This window comes from Vanrija pseudolonga, chromosome 6 (genome assembly GCF_020906515.1).
Source record: "Vanrija pseudolonga chromosome 6, complete sequence".
In the NCBI taxonomy this organism is placed as follows: domain Eukaryota; kingdom Fungi; phylum Basidiomycota; class Tremellomycetes; order Trichosporonales; family Trichosporonaceae; genus Vanrija; species Vanrija pseudolonga.
Window position 1 is genome coordinate 2361000 of NC_085854.1, and position 16505 is coordinate 2377504.

The window sequence follows — 16505 nt, forward strand, 5'->3', positions numbered from 1 at the left end:
GTACCGGTGTGCCGTGGTTCCGTGAAGCTGGTGGTTGCCGATAATTGATACATGTCTCCTATGCTCTGCCTCTATCTCTACGATCTCCCTGTCGTCACTATGCTCGCGCCTGCACCAGCGCGGCCCTACGCTCCATTCGCAGCGGCTGCCAACGCAGCGTCCTCCCCCTTGGTCTGGCCATGCTCCTGGAGCCACTCTTCCGACTCCCACACTGCGGAGTCAGCTCGCCATCCTAAACGCCAAAGCTGCACTTACACGCGCGGTCAAACTTGCCGCCCGACGCCTCGCCGCCATACTTGTTCGGGTTGGCAATGGAGCACTTGAGGAACTTGCCCTGGCCGCGGTATCCGGGCAGCTCGTTGAGGTCGTAGTTGTCGATGGCGTCCTGCGCGTCCTGGGCCGACGAGAAGGTGATGAAGGCGTAGGATTTGTGCTTTTTGGCTGGGCGTGTCAGTTTCATGCGAGCGTATCGCAGTGGTCAAGCGATGCCTCGCCTCGGCGCGCGCTGACTCGGACTCACGATCATGCTGCTCGGTCGGCAGGTTGATCTCGAGAATGTCGCCAAACGTCACGAACGCCGCGAGCAGCTGGTGCTCGTCGACGCCGGACGCAAAGCCCGCGACGTACACGGTCGTGCGTTTTGACTGGCCCGGTTCGGCCATGGTGCGTGTGTGGTGGGGGATGGCAAAAGTCGAGCGAACAAGCGATTGTTGATGGTGTTCGAGGGGTCGGCGCGCGACATGAGTTAGTCGGTTTGATCCCGCTCACTGCTCGAATTCATGTCCTCGGACCAGCTGAGCGGGTATTAAGGCTCGACTTTCTCTCACTTTGACACTTGTGCAGATACTACTCATACTCGCTCAGCAGTGCACTCTTGCGGCTGGCCTTACGCTTTGGTGTAACCCCATCGACAGCCTCGCAGGCACGACCGACACGACCGGTACTCTCGCCGACTCGACTCGTTCCGGCACACGCCACCACCACCACCACCACCCACCATCACCACCATGGCTGCGTCTGACGCGTCCGACGTGTCCATGACGAGCGGCACCAAGCTCCTCGACCTCCCGGGCGAGATACTCGAGCTGATACTCTCCTCCCTTGGCCCGAGGGACATTGTCAGCGTGCAGCGGGTGAGTGGACCATTGTCGCACCTCCAGAGGCCGTTTCGGAACTGACATGTCACCCAGGCGTGCAAGGGGCTTCGCGAGCTCTACCTCAATTCTCCCGAGCTGCGGTACCGCTTCGTGCTCCAGACGACGGGGTACTTGGACGTGGCGAAGCGTGGCGAGGCGGTGCGCGTGGCCGCCGCCGAGCGGCCCGCCTCGCCGCTCAACACGAACATCAAGTCTCCGCACACGGGCCGTGCTCGGCCGACGCTCGCGAGCGTCACCCTCGCCCCGTGGAGCAACGACCCGCCGACGACGCGCGCCGACTACTCGGACCTGAGCACGACGGAGAAGGAGGCCGCGCTGACGGCGCGCGAGCGGCGCTGGGACGCGCTCGAGCCCGCCCAGGTCAGGACGTTCACCGTGTTGGGCCGCACGGGCGTCTACGAGCTCCAGGAGGGCATCTTCCTCATGTGCGAGGAGTTCTCGGCGGCAGACAAGCCCCGCTCGATCCGCCTCATCCCGCTGCCGTCGGTCGAGGACCCCGACCTCGAGGACCCGATCCTCGACGCCAAGGCCATCAAGGTCGAGTTCCCCATCGCGGATCTCACCATGGACCCGACGCAGGACTTGATTGTGGTATCCGAGTACGAACCCAGGCCGGTGCGAAGCTTGACCCCGCCCCCGTGTAATCGGTACCACCTGCTCTCCATGTCGACTGGCGAGCCCCACCCGCTCGCGGCGGTCCCGTTCCTCGACTTCCCGCCCGCCAGCGTGCCGACCTTGTGGCCGCGCCAGCTGATCCAGATCATGGGAGACACGCTCGTCGCGCTCGTTTCGCGGAACGGATTCATGCGTGGTATTTCCGCTGGCGAGGAAGAGATTGTCGCGTGGAACTGGAAGACGGGCGAGGTCATGGGCGTGAGTGTAGCTGAGATTGTTCCCAGCTTGAGCTGACTCCCCAGCGCCTCAAAATCGGACACACACTCACAGAGTGCTCGTTCGCGATGCTTACCCCGACGACAGTGCTCATGTCCACCGCCTCGGTGCTTGACATGTCCCAGCCAGAGGTGATCGACATCCACCCGCCGTCGATCCAGATCTTATCGTTCGCAAGAGACCCAGCTCTCCCCAAGCCGGTCACGACCGTGCCTCTGCCCCTCGACAAGAATGACCACACCACGCCGAGGCCAACAGTCATCGCCAAGCTACTGCTGCCTGAGCTGGCGAACATGACGTCTATTGAGCGATTCGACATGCGACCTGACCCGCCGTTCCCGCCAGCGAACCCCAAGAACCAGACTCTGGGCCGGGGCAAGCCCTTCACCCAGGACCCGAGTCGCGGTGTTGTGGTGTTCGAGCTGTTGGTCGTCGGCGAGGACCTGCCCGAGTTCAACTACGAGCTCTTTGTCCTGCGTGAGACATTTGTTGAGATGGCCCGCGCGGGAGAAGAGCGTATGCGCCGCGCGTGGATCACGCTTCGGCGTCTGGGCGTCAGTGCAGATGACATGCCCCCCAATGCCGCTCTGCGGACGTACCACTGGGCCGACTGGGGCGAGAAGAACGCACGCCTTCAGCGCCAGTTCCAGCGGGGACATCGCAACTGGGTAAGCTGGAAATCCACAGCATCGGGCCTTCAGCTGACACCAACGCCACAGGTCTGCTCGTGCTCCGGCTACCGCTTCGCCTCGCTGCAGCCACATCAGGATGAGGACCCCGCCTGGGATGGACCTGTCGATCTTGTCGTGTTCGACTTCTCGCCGGTGTCGGTTCGACGGACACATGGCGAGATTGAGAACGGGCTTTCGTCCGAGGGTGACCAGTCCAAGCGCCACACGGACCAGGCAGAGGAAGAGAACCCAGAATCGCGCGACGCTGGCAAGTCCGACCCGAAAGACAAGGCCGACGAGGCTGGCAAGTCCGACGAGAAACCGGAGGACGATGTCCAAGGCTCCGATCCAAACGTTTGTCCCTCGGCCCGCGTTAAGGTCGGACGTTCGGAGAATACGGAAGCCTACGGCAAGGCTGAGTACCGTGTCGAGCTACACGACGAGCCGACCGAGATCCCACCCGGCCACGGCTGGGCTGAGACTGTCATCACTGGCCTGAAGTACCGCTCTGTGACGCGCACGCTCACCAGCCGTCCCAACGGTGTCATGGTTGACGACCAGCGCGTCTTGACCATTGTCACTGACATGAGAGACACGGTCCGCCAGGAGGTGACTACCCTTTGCATGTAGTAGGTATGTATGCACCAACTAGTATATACTGGCGCTGCGACTGTGCAGACTAATTTACAAAGAATTAAGCGTACATTGATGGGTATGGGGATGATGGGGAGGGGGGAAGGCACACTGACACAAGGTTCGCGGCACAGGCAGGGTTCGTGGCTCACGGCGAAGATGCGGACTCAATCTCGGCGTCGTCGAACCCAAAGCGGCGGCTCATCATCTCGAGGCGGCGCTTGAACGTCCCGTTCTCGTTGAGCAGGCGGCTGAGAAGCGTCTCCTTGTGGGCGAGCTGCTCGTCCTTGTCCTCTGTGATCCCTGCGAGCTCGGCACAGCGCGCCTCGAGCTCCTTGTTCCTGCGCTTCTGGTCGACCAAATCTTTCGACATCTGCCGGGTCGCGTCAGCCCAATCATCTCCCGCTCACCCACCTGCTCCGCCATGGCCTTCTTCTTCCATCGAAACTTCTTCTGGGCCTGAGCGTTCTGCTCCTTGCGGCGCTGCGCGTCGCGTCTGACATATGTCCGCTTCCTGGGCCGCGCCTCGTCCTCGACCTCCGCCTTGACCGCCTGCAGCTCGGGCGAGCTCGCCTCGTCGTTGGGGCTGAGGGGCTGCAGCGGGCTCTCTGAATCGGGCGACTCGTCGTCGCGCCCGCGCTTCCGCAGCCGCTGGGACGAGCGCAGACGCGTGCCTTGCGCCGGGGGCAACCCGTCCGACATGTGGCCGTGGCCGTGGGCGTGGCCGTGGCCGCTCGCGTCGCCGCCACTGCCCGCGTGCTCGTGCTCGTCGCCCGAGTCGGACGATACAGACGACTGGAAGAAGGCCGTTCCTGGGCCTGCGCTCTCTGGGCGCTCGGTATGGGCAGAACGGGGTCGTGCGTGTGACTGTGACCTCGAGCTGCTGGGCGGGCGACTCGGCGCAGATCCCCGCTCAGTGGTGGTGGTGGCGGTGAACGCCGACATGGAGTTGCCGATAGGCGCCCAGTGGCGAGGGCCGGCGTCCGAGCTCTGGCTTGGCACGGCGCGAGCCACCACCACGTTGGTGGCCGGTGACTCGCCATCCCTGGGAGCGGCGACCTCGTCGGAAGCTCGCGGGGCGTGATTAAAGTGCTTGCGCGCCGGGTCTTCAGTCACGAATGTCCACGTCTGCTGGTGTGTGGATTTGGCCGAGCCTCCACGGGTGGACCCGCGACGCGGCATGCCCTGGTACGGCGCGCGCGGCTGTACTGTGGGGCCAAGTGGTGCCCAGTACGACTCGGGTACTTGTGGCTGCTGGCGTGAGTCGCTGCTCGGCCTATCGAGGACTAGAGGCGGCGGAGGGATTCGGCGGGCCGTGGTCACCGGCGGCGCCGCCACCCCGGGCGGGTGGGCCGGAAACTCGCGCCACGCGCTTCCCTCGGCCTGTGGTTGCCACGCGTGCTGAGGTACCATGGCCACCGGGCGGGGTTGGAGTGGGTGTCGCGTGGCTGACGGCACGGGTCGGTGCTGCTGCTGATCGTGCGCGTCAGCAAGCTTCTGTTTGCCACTGGAATGCGCCACACACCTCTGGGTGGTGCCCCATTGCGACGCTTGTATGCAGTGCACTGGATCGGTCATTCCGACCTTGCCCGTCGAGAGAGAGCCTCCGCGTTCTGAATCCAAGGTCTTCGACGTACTGGGCGTCGGTGTGACCGTGGGCGGTGTGGGCGTGAGCTCCCTTGGCTCTGTCAGCATCGAATCGACTCAGCCACACACGCCGGCAACAGCTCGCCTCACCTGGGCCGTTGCCACTACGCCCCTTTGCGCGGATCCGGCCTCGCCATCTCGCACTGTTTGTTGAGAGTAGATCGGCTGTAACGATGGGCCCTGGGTCGCCCTACGATCGAGGTGTTGAATGCTTGTGAGCGGCGGCAGCGTTGGTTTCTGCGTGATGCGACTCGGCCCGTTTGACGTCGAGCCAGAGGGTTCAGAGGGGTATCCCAGAGCCACGTCTGCAAGGAGACTGATGGGACCGCTTAAACTTCTTCCAGACACTGATGAGGGCCGCGAAACATCCTTTACCACCAAAGACCCGTTGTTGTGTGTGGACGACGATGCTGTGGACGGTGCTGTGTCGAAGCGGCGGGGGTGAGGGCGGTGAGACCCCGGGTGGTGGCCGAGAAACCGGGGCTGCTCGACACTGGTTGCAGTGTGAGGTGTACTGCTCCTCGACACTGGTTCGTCCTTTACCCGGGTGACGGTGGTGGCCGACTCGTTTTTGGGCTGACAGTTACCAGGTCAGCCAGTCTGTGCGCGGCAGGTGTGGGCTCGCTCGCTCGCCCGCTCGCTCGCTCCTCCGAGAGAGCGTGAGGGGTGATGGCCACGTACCTGGTGGTGCTCGTAAGAGGACAAAGCCATGGCCATTTGTTTGTATGTGGGTGGGAGGGGGGTGTTGGCTGAGCAAACAAAAGAAGTACAGTTGGGTGATGATAAATATTCAAGTTGTCGTGTCGTTGTCGCGCGTTTGACACGGATCGAGATGTTTCTCTCCCAAAGGACTTCTCGTGGAGGGTGTACGCCGCCGCACACGCTGCCCGCCCCAAGCGGTGAAGAGGGATGTGTGTCACGACCAGAAGCAAGGACTCGTCCTGCCAAGGATTCGCGGGATGGGTGGTGCGCGGGTGGCAAACACGCACACGCACACACCGTCGTCGTGCGGGCGAAGCAGGTGGAATGAGCAGCAGAGCAACAAGGAGGAGGAGGGGGAGGATGAGGTGGATGAAGGCGTCTGTCGTCGAGGGAGATGAAGGCGTGAAGATGGACTGATCTCCAAAGTGTGAGAAGCGAGATGCCGACTGCTGCTGCTGCTGTGGCTAGTGTCTGTCTGTTGCTACTCTACACACAAGACGACGAACGAGGACAACAAGGGGATTGGAGACGAGTGTTTAGTGTTACACAAGCCTTTGTTGTTGTCGTTGTCTTGTTGTTGTCGTCGGCGTTGTTGCTACGGCATTTGCCTGCATCATCTAACTCTGAGCACAACAAACATGGCGCGCGGCCCTTTCGCACCTTGAACGCGCAACAAAGGTTGGGTGAGAGAACGAGGGGTGGGTTGCGTGTCGCCCGTGTCGCGCGACGGTGCAGCCGAGCGAGAGCGGGCGACGACGGGCGACGACGAGAGTGGATTTTTACCAAAGGAACCTCCTTTAATGACCTGAAGGCGAGGAACGGCGGCGCGCGCAGGTTTGTTTGACGCTCGGGGACTGAGGCGAGGTGGGGGGGACACGCAGAACAAGGATACAAGGCGCAAGAGTGCAATGCGTAGCGCTTGCAGCAGCCGCAGTGTGGCCACTCCGATTTCGGAAGAAAGAGGAGGAGGAGGAGTACCACAACCGAGAGAGATACGAGGAGCAGCAGAGGACGAGCAGAGCAACACACGGGCGCCAGGGCGGCTGGCGCAGAGCGAGCGGCGCGCAGAAGGACCAAGCAAAGGCTGATCGCCCTAGTGTGCAGCGAGAGAGTGAGTGAGCGGGCGGCGGGGGGTGACACGCGCGCGTGCATCCGAGTGTCCGGGCCAAAGTGCGTCGGCGTTGTGCAAGGTAGTGGTGGTGGTGGTGGCCACAAAGTTTGGGTGGATCAAGTAAGACGGCCTAGTTCATTCCAGCACGCCAGCACAGCGTCGCATCGTCGCACCCCCCCCCCCACCCCACCCAGATAGAGATTACGCCTGGCCCCTGCCCTGCTCTGCCTTGTCCGCCTGGCTGGCTGGCTGGCTGGCTGGCTGGCGTACAGCGCCACGCCGCACGGCAGTTTGACCTCAGCCACCGCCCCCTTCTTCTCCTTCAGTCGTCTCCGACTCGGCGGGCGCTGCTCTCTTTGCCCGTTACACTACGCATCTCTCAGCGCCTCCCCCATAATTCTCGTATCATCTCTCCGCTTTTGGGCGCCCCGCCCCGCCCCGCCCCGCCCATCATCAAATGGAAATGCAACATGACTCCTATCCCCATCCCGGCTGAGGTCAGCAGCAGTAGAGAAACGAGGGACTCAGATTCGCAGAGGGCGATCTGTGCGCACTACCCCAGTAAAGAACAGCCTTCTTGGATCTTATATCCCTCGCGCAGTTCCTGGCCTTGAACCCAATACTGCCTGCCCCCTGCCCACCTGGTCCCGGGTTAGTATCTGTCACAACAGTGCAAAAGGGGGAGCGAGGGGCCAGCACTGCTGCGCTTTGTGCTCTCGTCTGCCATGGTGGCATGCCATGCCATGCTCTCCGCCGCCGTGGCCCACCCAAATACAGCAAGAATCCTGGCGATCTTTCAGGGGTGTCGGTGCAGAAGCGCTGGCTGCTTCGATTTCGGCTAAAGCAGAAGCAGCAGTGCCCTTGCCTTCAGAGGAAGAGGTGGTCTGTGCAGTGTGCCATTGTTCGAAATTGCAAAAGCGGCGCACCCAAAAGGGGACCCTCTGTGATCAAACTCGTCTCGATTGGCGCGGGCAGAGACGCAGAGGCGCAGCCGCCAGCGCACGAAACACCCAGCAAGCAAAAAGGGAGGGGTGGTCTGTGCGAATGAATTGAGGGCGGCGAGGTGGGTGGACAGAACGAGGCGTTGCTCGTCGCCGTTTCGAATAATATGAGTGTGACATTGACGACAAGTGCCACACTCGTCATGCGTCGTCTGTCTCACATGTTGTCTCGGAACATCCTTTTGTCGTCGAGGCCCTGGTCGCAAACGACGACGCCGCACATTCCAGCCAGCAATCCAACGCACACCCCCTCCCTATGAAACGGCCCATCTCCTCAGATCCGAATGCGTTTGCTCAGCAGCAGTGTTGTATGTACGTACTACAGCACGCCGGCGCCCGCCTGCCGGAGAGATCCCTGGCTGGGCATGACCTGTTTCGCAGCCAGCGCCAAGCGCCACCACCTCATCGTCGCGGGATTCCCGTGTTGGGACGTTTCGACAATGTTGTAGGCCGTGATGCCTTGGTGCCGAGGATCCAGGCATGTACGCCTCTCGCCTGGCCTCGCCTCGGATCTAGGGGGAACGCAAGTGTGAGAGCGGCGGCCGAGTTGCCAAGACGAGGCAGCGGCGGCGGCGGCGGCGTTGGCGCTGTCGCTGGAATCATCCATCGCAAAAGCTAAAATGCCTCAGACAATAACAAGCAGGGATTGCCGGGCTGGAGATGACCGATTTTGATTAAGTCGAGTCACGTGATTGTGACGCCGCGCACTGATCGCGTTTGGCCCAGTCCGATAACCCGTTTCAGGCGCGTCAAGGCGAATGTTGCTCCTCCCTCCACCGACTGTGTCCACCACCACCATCACACTCGCCGCTCACAACGACCCCCTCTCCCACGAGACACCCCTTTGAAGCCACACCCCTCCCAGTCAGCCGCCGCCCCCGTGTCAGATGACGGCGTGATTGCCAACCTTTCCCACCGCGACCACAATGGGCAAGGCGCGCCCCAAGATCTATGCCGTCCGGGTTGGGCGGCGGCCGGGCATCTACCATAGCTGGAAGGAGGCCATGACCCAGGTGAGTGCAGGCGGGCTGATGCGTGCTGATGGCTTAGGTCCTCGAGTTCCCCGGTGCGGTGCACAAGTCGTTCTACGACCAGGACGAGGCGATTGTAAGTGACGGCCACCCATGCGCTCGGCTGACGGCAGGCCTTCCTCGGCGGACTGCACGGTATCGAGCCCGTCCTGCCGCCAGATATTAAGCCCGTGGTGCCGACCTGGGGATCAGCACCAGTCAAGGCCGAGCCGGGGCTGTATCCGCCCCTCCCGCAGTTCGACCACAGCCAGCCCAAGCTGGAGGGGTACGCCAAGCGGCCCGTCCATCACCCGTTCTTCAACCTGCCCAAGGCCGTGGCCAAGGTGCAAGACCCAGTGCTGTCGGCACAGCAACAGGCCATCGTCGACCGCGTACTCGCAGGCGAGAACATCTTCTTTACCGGGTCAGCAGGTACAGGCAAGTCTGTCGTCCTGCGTGCCATCATCCGCGCGCTCGAGAAGCCCACCGGATGGCGGAGGAAGAAGTTCGCCGTCACGGCCTCGACGGGCATCGCGGCGCTCAACATCGGCGGGAAGACGGTCCACTCATGGGCTGGGATCGGGCTGGGCCTCAAACCTGCCTCCACGCTTGCGGACAACATCCTGCGGACGGGGTTATGCAGGGCAAACTGGCTCGACACGGATGTTCTGATCTTGGACGAGGGTAGGTGGTGGGAGGAGGACGCGGCTGACCACCTCAGTGTCCATGATACATGCCGACCTGCTCGAGAAGCTCGACTACATCGGTCGCGCTGTCCGTCGGGGAGAGAACTGGAAGCCGTTCGGAGGGCTCCAGGTAGGTGATGTGTCTTCGTCATTACGCTCACCTACCAGCTCGTATTCTGCGGCGACTTCTTCCAACTCCCGCCCGTGCACAAGAACGAGGACGTCTACTACGCGTTCGACACGGAATGCTGGGAGAAAATGTTCGCGCCGCACAACGTCGTCACCCTCACGCGTGTGTACCGTCAGAACGACGACGTGTTCATCAAGACGCTCGAGTCGCTGCGCCGCGGCACGATCTCGGACCAGCAGGAGGACGTTCTCTTAGAATGCAACCGCACTCTGCAGAGCCCAGAGGGCGTGGAGCCAGTGTGGCTGTGGGTTTGCGCGTTGGATGAGCCTAACCCGCTACAGATATCCCAGGCGATACGAAGCGAGCAACAAAAACACCGCGCGCCTCAATGCCCTACAGGGGTCGACAATGCTCTACGACGCGGTCGACATGCCGGGACAAGCGTCTAACAAGCGGCCCCTCTCCCCTGAGGACGCAACGCGCGTCTTGAACGAACGGTCTCGTTGGCCGGAGACGGTGTCGTTGAGAGTTGGCGCCCAGGTCATGCTGGTCTTCGTAAGGTCAAGTTCTTGGCAGCTGCTGACCTTTGCAGAACTGGGCTGTATGTTTGCTTGTTTGTGTGACAAGAGCTAACGTGTAGGACTACCCGGGTCTCGTCAACGGCTCGACTGGTGAGCTAAGCTTGACTATCAACCGGCAGCTCTGACAGTCCCAGGCATGGTCGTCGCTTTCATGACCCGCGAGCAGGCTACCGCCAATGGCGTAGCGCTGCCGCGTTCCACCGACGTTGCACCTGGCAGGTGGCCCGTTGTGACATTTCCGCCGCCGAGGGACTGCAGGTTCATCCTGCCGGAGCGCGTACTCATTCCAGCCATAGCACAATCGCTGGAGCACCCAGACGGGACCATTGAGGCCACTCGGCTTCAAGTGCCGCTTATCCTGGCATGGTGAGTCAACGGCTCACGCGATCTGCTAACTCTCCAGGGCGTTGACAATCCACAAGGCCCAAGGCCTCACTCTCGAGCGCGTTCGTGTCGACCTCAACCAGACGTTCGACTATGGCCAGGCGTATGTGGCCATCTCGCGTGTGACGAGCCTGGAAGGATTGGAGCTGAGAGGGTTCTCGAAGAGCAAGTGAGTGTTGTTGTGGTCCGGGCAGGGCTCACGCGACCAGAGTCTTGGCGAGCCCGCGGGTGTTAGAGTGGGAAGCGGCCGGAGAAGATGCCAAAAATGAAGAGCAGGTTGTCGCGTCGTTAGATGACGCGTTGTAGCGTAATTTGGGTTTCGCGTTGGATCTCGTATCCCTGTGTATAGTTATCATGGGTCCTTGGCCGTGTATGTAAGCACCGCAAACATATGCATACGACGTAACAAGGGTGTCGAGTGGCTATGCTACGGGTTTGAGAATGCGGTGTTGCGATACAGTGTCAGCACTGCAGGTAGGTGGCGGCAGGCGGGATTCGATCCGGCCGGCCCTGAGATCGGCTGGCGGGGCAACAACATAGAGCCAGCGATCCAGCGACACGGTGGGTGTGCGCGCACAGCACGCAGCACGCCCACCGACGACGCACATCTACAACGCCGCCCATAGCGTCCATTGTATTGTTCATTCACACTCCTCCCCCTCCTCCACCCACCGACCGCACCCACTCGCCATGGCCCTCCGCGACAAAGGGCTCTACACGCTCCGCCTGCTGCCCGCAGCGCAGAACCCGGCCGTGCTCGAGGTGGTCGAGGGCGGCGCGATCGCCGGCGCTGGGCCCAGCTCGACCGGCGGCGGCGAGGCGCGGTTCGCGCGCGTGCGCGAAGGGCGCGAAGGGGAGGTGTATAGCTCGGTGCTGTATGGTGAGTGCGGCGTGGGCGTGTGCCCCGACGGCGGCGGCGAGCGAGCGCATGACGCCTAGCTAGCGACCCCGCGCGGCCTCGCACCGGAGCCGCAGCTCACCCCCCCTTCAGACGCATACAGCGGCGCAAAGCTCGCCTCATCAGGCTTCGTGTCCGACAAGCTCAAGTCGCGCCGGCTCGAGCTGCACGGGCCGGACGAGAACATCCCGTTCGAGAACCGGGCCAAGATGTGAGTTTTGCTTCGGGCGGGCGGGGTTCGCGCGATGGCCGCTGACGCCGGCAGTTCGTCGGTCGTGAGTTTTGCTACGCGCCGCAAGGGTACTGATTGCAGGAATGGACGTTTACATTCGAGGGGTGAGTTGGAGTGTGGAGCGACGTGCTTGGTGGCAACGCTGACACCCCCGCAGCAACAAGTACATGTGGAAGAAGGACGGCTTCGGCTCCGGGATAGGCAAGGACATGATCTGTAGCCTCGACCGACGACCTGACCCGCCCGTAGAGGTGTGCCTGTGGGTAGCTGCTACGTGAGCATAGCTGACGCGCAGTGGACGGCGGCCAGACGCCAACGGCGGGGGGCAGGTGCAGTTCCTGCACTACAACATTGACCGGTTTCTGGGGCACGAGATCAAGGACCTGCGCGGGCTGGAGACGCTCTTTGTAGCCAGGTGAGGAGCGTGGCGTGGTTGCAGAGTCGTGCTAACGCGCGCCAGCCTGCTCAACCTGTTCGACGTCTCGAGCTTGGACGAGGCGCCCCTCGCTGGCCCTGTCCCCGCGCAGAAGCCGGCCCCGGCGCCAGGTAAGCCCGCGGCGGGCGGCGTGCTCCGGCGCAAGTCGCCTCCGCTTGCCCCGCAGGTCGACTACGAGCCGGTGCGTAGTGTGGCTGATGCCACGGGGCGTAGAGACTGGCCTGCTGACTGACACGCGCGCCACAGGAGGAGCCCAATGAGGTCATCGTGGGCACCAACACGGACGTCGCGCTGCACGCGCAGCGTGCGATAGGCCTGCTGCAGGACCCCAATGTCCTGTTTATTATCATCCGGTCCAAGAAGGCTGCGGCGGCGCAGCGCGCCCTGCAGGTCGCGCTTGATGTCAAGCGGTTAGTGGCGCGGTGGCGTGGAAGCGGGGCGAAGGGGCGAACGGCGCTGACGAGCGATGCAGCTTCCGCCATCGCGAGGGACTGGGAGACCTCCACCAGTATGTCGTGGAAGAAGAAGACCCGCACCCCCTCCCTCCTGTTCCCAAGCCACCGCGCGTCATCAACCTCGACGACAATTCGTGAGTAACAAAAGCCAGGCAAGGCATGCCGGAGACCTCGGTTCCTGCGCCAGCTGCGCACGTAGCAGCCCTGTGGCACTACCGTGGCACTACCCGTGCTAACGACTTAAGACCTCTGCGCGAGGAGCCCAAGTGGACTCCCCCGCCCAACCTCGCCGTGTATCTGTCGACGATTGAGCTGCCAGACCTGAAACCCGGACGGCGGGAGAGCCAGAAGAATCCACAGGGGAACAGCAACAGCAACCAGGGGAGAGACTCGAAGATGCAGCCGCCGCCGCAGAGGTTCAACAACCACAACCAGAGACCACCACCATCGCACCCGCCTGGCCGCCCAAACGCGGACAACATCATGCGCGTGCCCTCGCCCAATTCGGCGGCGGCGTGGGGGCCGCCGCCGGGGAGACCACCACCTGGCGCGCCACCCATCATCCCTGGCAGCCGGCCGCCACCGCCAGTGCCACCACACCCTGGTCACAACGGGCACGAAATGTTCCTCGACAGACCTACTGCGTCGGGGTCGTCGAGCCAGCCGGGCAACAGGCTGAGCTTCTTCCGGCCGACGTGGGGGCCGCGGTAGATAGGTGGTGTAGAGCAGTGAGCAGAGGGAGCATTGTAGGCCGTCAGTGTCACTAGCATATGGAACAGCCATTTCATTCATTATGTCTCGCCTTGTCGCGGAGCTACGGACGTATAGGCAAGGGGGTGGGGGAAGATTGGAGGAGGAAAGAGCCACAGAATCTGAGGGAGAGAGAGAGAGAGAGAGAGAGAGAGAGAGAGAGAGAGAGAGGGAGAGAGGGAACAAGCTCAAATGCTACAGTCGTCATGGTTCACCAAGAAGCCGAAGGGGCGTGGTTGAAGCGGTCTGCGGGTGCGTCTGCCTAGCGTTGCGTGGTAGAGACTGGTCGAGTCCTACGTCGTCCACTCGTCTACGACCACCGACGTTACGTTGCGTCGTCGTCTACATCTCGGTCTAAACGTCTTCGCCGTACAGTCGTCGGAGCCACCGGCTGGCGACGGCATAGTCGCGCTTGCAGTCGGCGAGGAGGGCCTTGATGCGCTTGAGGGCCTCGTCCTCGGTCAGGGGGGCGCCGACCTCCTCGTCCCGGAGGTTGCCGTAGTGCTGCATCTTCTCGCACGAGTCTTGCAGCTTGATAATGCCGAGGGCTGCCGACGATCCCTTGAGGAAGTGGCCCAGCGACGACAGTTTCGAGAGGGAGGGCTCGGCGCTAGCACGAGGTCAGCGCGCTCTTGTGACACGACCACCTACATTGCTTCCTCCATCGACTTGAACGTGTTCTCGGCCTGTTCAAAGTATCCCCACACGATGCCCTTTGAGAACTCGTGGCCGCCGCCCTCGTCGTCCTCGTCGTCCTCGTCGTCCATGTCCTGAATCTGCGAGAAGATTTCCATGTTGATGATTCCGTCCGGCTCGTCGGGGAGCGGCTCGTCGTCGGCTGGGTCGTGGGCCGCCTCGGCCGACGCGGCCGACGCCGAGGTGGCAGGGGTTGGCGTCTCGGCCTCCTTGCTCGACGCGGCGCCGTTGTCGGCTGGTGTTGTCGTCGTCGATCCGGGCGTCGCGGCCGTTGCTGGCGACTTGGCCGAGGCGGGCGAGGCAGCGTCCTTGGATGCGGCTGGCGACGCGGCCTGCTCGTGCGCGGACGATCGATGCGAGGGTTGGAGGGACCGCACTGTCAGCATTGGTGCAGGGGGTAAGAGCGCGCGAGCGGGCCAGTGGCCTGCGCAACACGCACCTTGCCGTCCTCCTTGGACACTGTCTTTGCGCTGTCGGGAGTGGGAGCGCCGGCAGACATTCTAGCGGCGATGGTGGGTTGAGATGCGGAGTCGAGTTGCGAGATGCAGTTGGGGGTCAAGGCTTGCCGTGTTCGTGTCTGCGAGGGGGGGGGGGGGGCAAGAGTGGAGCGGGTGGATGTCGACAAGTCGCAGTAGTTGCGCGTCAGCACCAGTGTGTAGCGATGATGATGATGCGTGTGTGTGTGTGTGGATGAGATGACAGATGGTGTGGGTTGTGCGTGCAGCGTCGAGCCAGAGTCAAGCCCTTCGTCCCTCGTCTCCTCCACCACCCGTCGGAATTGTGGGGAGGGGCAATCAAAACCAATGCGAGGGCTCGTGCTCGTGCTTGTGCTTGCTCGCCAGTGCAGCGTGTTCTGGGTATGCGTCGGTCGGTACGCAGAGGATGGACGAGGGGAGGGGGGGAGGTATACACACCTGTGGGTATCGGTAATGGAGCCGGCTTGTGCAATCCGCGAGATGGAAGGAAGGGCGAGTCGGGGTGGATGATGCCGGTCGTCGATGCGTGTGGTGTTGGCGATTTGCTTCGAGCCGCAGCAGCGTCGATGCCTACTTGCTTGCTGCTTCAAGTGCGTTCCAGGACAGGTCAAGTCAGGACCAGCAGTCAGTCAGCCAGGTAGCAGCAGCCAGGTGTTCAGGTCCTCAATCTGTCGCGGCGGACTGTTGCTCGTTGGTGGCACACTCAGGACGACGACAGAGCACGACCACCAAAACGGTGACTGGCTGCCCTCCCCGCCGCCTGGACAATTAGGCGCGTATAACAATGACGACATTTGCCTCGAGATGCACGCCTATCCACCCCGCGCCATTCCCCAATGACGTACGTCTCTGGCGACAACCTTGCGGGGAAGCATCGGGAAAAAAGCTTCCGCGCCTCTTTGGGTTCTTCGTTTATATGTGGGGGTCAAATAGGGGTCACATGGGTTTCGCAGGGCGCGGCGCTTTTGTGTGCCACAGGGGGTGTGTCGGCGTTGCCGAGAGCGTTTTGGCGCTTGAATCCATTTGGCGACACTCCCCTCCGAAAGCACCGAGAATAATTTGCCATAGACAGCCTTGTTGCCTGTCCCAATGCCGGCAGACAACCACCAAAGATCGACAAAAGGCAAACCTTGCAAACACAAAAAGTCCTATTTGCAGCCCCTGCCCAGCGAGTGAGAGTCGTCGGCGCCGGCGTCCCCGCTTGTTCCAGGCCTACCTGTCTGCCCACTTGAGAGCTCCCTCCCTCCCTCGCACGCGGCACCGTACCTCTATGCACAGCTCGTTTCGAGGACATTGTCGTGCGTGTTGTGGTTGCACGCGCGCCACAGGCTGCGCACAGCCTGGGCCGTGGCGTGGTGTGGTGCTGCGGCTGCCCCGCAGGATCGATCTCATCTCCCCTGGCCTGCTCAAGCAAGCGTATCGCATCCTTGGCGATCACATAATGGACGACTATCGCCTCCTGGCGCGCGACTGGCGCCGTCTCAAGCCAGCCAGCGAGCGCCATTGTTCTAGCACCAGTGGTAGCCTACATGAGATGTCACGCACGGATTGGATGCCCCCAGCGCGCGCGAGTGACAGCCGTGGTGGTGGTGGCGGCGGCGCCGGGCCGTCCCCCGACCCCACTTCTCCCGCCGCGAGATCTCGCCTGGCCAGGGGAGACCGTTTTGTTCACGGCAAACCGGTTGCAAGCTAGCACGCCTTCACAGCCGGAGTGGGAATGAGACAGACACATGTAAGTGCATCCATCCCCGTCTTGTTTACCGTTAGAGGACTGCCTGGAGTAGCACTGCTCGCACAGCTGGATCGCGGGATGGGAATGGCCACAGCTCCAACGACCATGCCGCGTCTAATAATAATACTTTTTGGCGATGGCATTCAAAATCTCCGTTTTCTGGGCTGGTTGCTGTCACTTGCTCTCTCGCCTGGAAACAAGGAACGGGTCGAGGTCGAGAGTAGTG

General features: G+C 62.4%; 6 protein-coding genes across 6 annotated transcripts; 3 read left to right on the forward strand and 3 right to left on the reverse strand.

Annotated features, from left to right (window-relative positions):
- Positions 1-35: 35 nt before the first annotated feature.
- On the reverse strand, positions 36-691 carry PPIE (Peptidyl-prolyl cis-trans isomerase E). The gene is made up of 3 exons (XM_062775271.1): positions 521-691; positions 256-441; positions 36-211 (listed from the first exon to the last, which is right to left on the reverse strand). The coding sequence occupies exons 1-3, from the start codon at positions 660-662 to the stop codon at positions 126-128; spliced, it is 414 nt and encodes a 137-aa protein (XP_062631255.1). The 5' UTR covers positions 663-691; the 3' UTR covers positions 36-125.
- Positions 692-832: 141 nt separating this feature from the next.
- Positions 833-3381, forward strand: LOC62_06G008730 (uncharacterized protein). The gene is made up of 4 exons (XM_062775272.1): positions 833-1133; positions 1191-2030; positions 2075-2716; positions 2768-3381. The coding sequence occupies exons 1-4, from the start codon at positions 1008-1010 to the stop codon at positions 3347-3349; spliced, it is 2190 nt and encodes a 729-aa protein (XP_062631256.1). The 5' UTR covers positions 833-1007; the 3' UTR covers positions 3350-3381.
- A 119-nt stretch (positions 3382-3500) lies between these two features.
- LOC62_06G008731 (uncharacterized protein) lies at positions 3501-4054 on the reverse strand (the record flags this gene model as incomplete). Its single annotated transcript, XM_062775273.1, has 2 exons — positions 3501-3725; positions 3767-4054. 2 exons carry the CDS (start codon positions 4052-4054, stop codon positions 3501-3503), a joined length of 513 nt encoding a protein of 170 aa, XP_062631257.1.
- Positions 4055-8599: 4545 nt separating this feature from the next.
- pfh1_1 (ATP-dependent DNA helicase pfh1) lies at positions 8600-10910 on the forward strand (the record flags this gene model as incomplete). Its single annotated transcript, XM_062775274.1, has 10 exons — positions 8600-8826; positions 8864-8920; positions 8958-9507; positions 9545-9639; positions 9678-9943; positions 9981-10194; positions 10280-10310; positions 10355-10586; positions 10624-10773; positions 10814-10910. The coding sequence occupies exons 1-10, from the start codon at positions 8740-8742 to the stop codon at positions 10908-10910; spliced, it is 1779 nt and encodes a 592-aa protein (XP_062631258.1). The 5' UTR covers positions 8600-8739.
- Positions 10911-11273: 363 nt separating this feature from the next.
- Positions 11274-13414, forward strand: LOC62_06G008733 (uncharacterized protein). Its single transcript, XM_062775275.1, has 9 exons — positions 11274-11484; positions 11596-11713; positions 11768-11848; positions 11892-11993; positions 12030-12149; positions 12195-12351; positions 12417-12580; positions 12643-12759; positions 12871-13414. The coding sequence occupies exons 1-9, from the start codon at positions 11295-11297 to the stop codon at positions 13334-13336; spliced, it is 1515 nt and encodes a 504-aa protein (XP_062631259.1). The 5' UTR covers positions 11274-11294; the 3' UTR covers positions 13337-13414.
- A 116-nt stretch (positions 13415-13530) lies between these two features.
- On the reverse strand, positions 13531-15148 carry mpr1 (Multistep phosphorelay regulator 1). The gene is made up of 4 exons (XM_062775276.1): positions 14986-15148; positions 14511-14648; positions 14027-14403; positions 13531-13985 (listed from the first exon to the last, which is right to left on the reverse strand). The coding sequence occupies exons 2-4, from the start codon at positions 14568-14570 to the stop codon at positions 13730-13732; spliced, it is 693 nt and encodes a 230-aa protein (XP_062631260.1). The 5' UTR covers positions 14571-14648; positions 14986-15148; the 3' UTR covers positions 13531-13729.
- Between the last annotated feature and the right edge of the window lie 1357 nt (positions 15149-16505).

Excerpts from the sequence above, each read along its gene's own strand:
- PPIE (XM_062775271.1), bottom strand. The coding sequence starts at position 662 with ATGGCCGAACCGGGCCAGTCAAAACGCACGACCGTGTACGTCGCGGGC. Across the intron at positions 442-520 it reads GCCGACCGAGCAGCATGATC|CCAAAAAGCACAAATCCTAC; the intron begins GTGAGTCCGAGT and ends TGACACGCCCAG. Across the intron at positions 212-255 it reads CGGCAAGTTTGACCGCGCGT|TGTGGGAGTCGGAAGAGTGG; the intron begins GTAAGTGCAGCT and ends CTGACTCCGCAG.
- LOC62_06G008730 (XM_062775272.1), top strand. The coding sequence starts at position 1,008 with ATGGCTGCGTCTGACGCGTCCGACGTGTCCATGACGAGCGGCACCAAG. Across the intron at positions 1,134-1,190 it reads ACATTGTCAGCGTGCAGCGG|GCGTGCAAGGGGCTTCGCGA; the intron begins GTGAGTGGACCA and ends CATGTCACCCAG. Across the intron at positions 2,717-2,767 it reads AGCGGGGACATCGCAACTGG|GTCTGCTCGTGCTCCGGCTA; the intron begins GTAAGCTGGAAA and ends CCAACGCCACAG.
- LOC62_06G008733 (XM_062775275.1), top strand. The coding sequence starts at position 11,295 with ATGGCCCTCCGCGACAAAGGGCTCTACACGCTCCGCCTGCTGCCCGCA. Across the intron at positions 11,714-11,767 it reads TTCGAGAACCGGGCCAAGAT|TTCGTCGGTCGTGAGTTTTG; the intron begins GTGAGTTTTGCT and ends TGACGCCGGCAG. Across the intron at positions 12,581-12,642 it reads GTCGCGCTTGATGTCAAGCG|CTTCCGCCATCGCGAGGGAC; the intron begins GTTAGTGGCGCG and ends CGAGCGATGCAG.
- mpr1 (XM_062775276.1), bottom strand. The coding sequence starts at position 14,570 with ATGTCTGCCGGCGCTCCCACTCCCGACAGCGCAAAGACAGTGTCCAAG. Across the intron at positions 14,404-14,510 it reads TGTCCAAGGAGGACGGCAAG|GCCGCGTCGCCAGCCGCATC; the intron begins GTGCGTGTTGCG and ends GCGCACGAGCAG. Across the intron at positions 13,986-14,026 it reads AAGTCGATGGAGGAAGCAAT|CGCCGAGCCCTCCCTCTCGA; the intron begins GTAGGTGGTCGT and ends ACCTCGTGCTAG.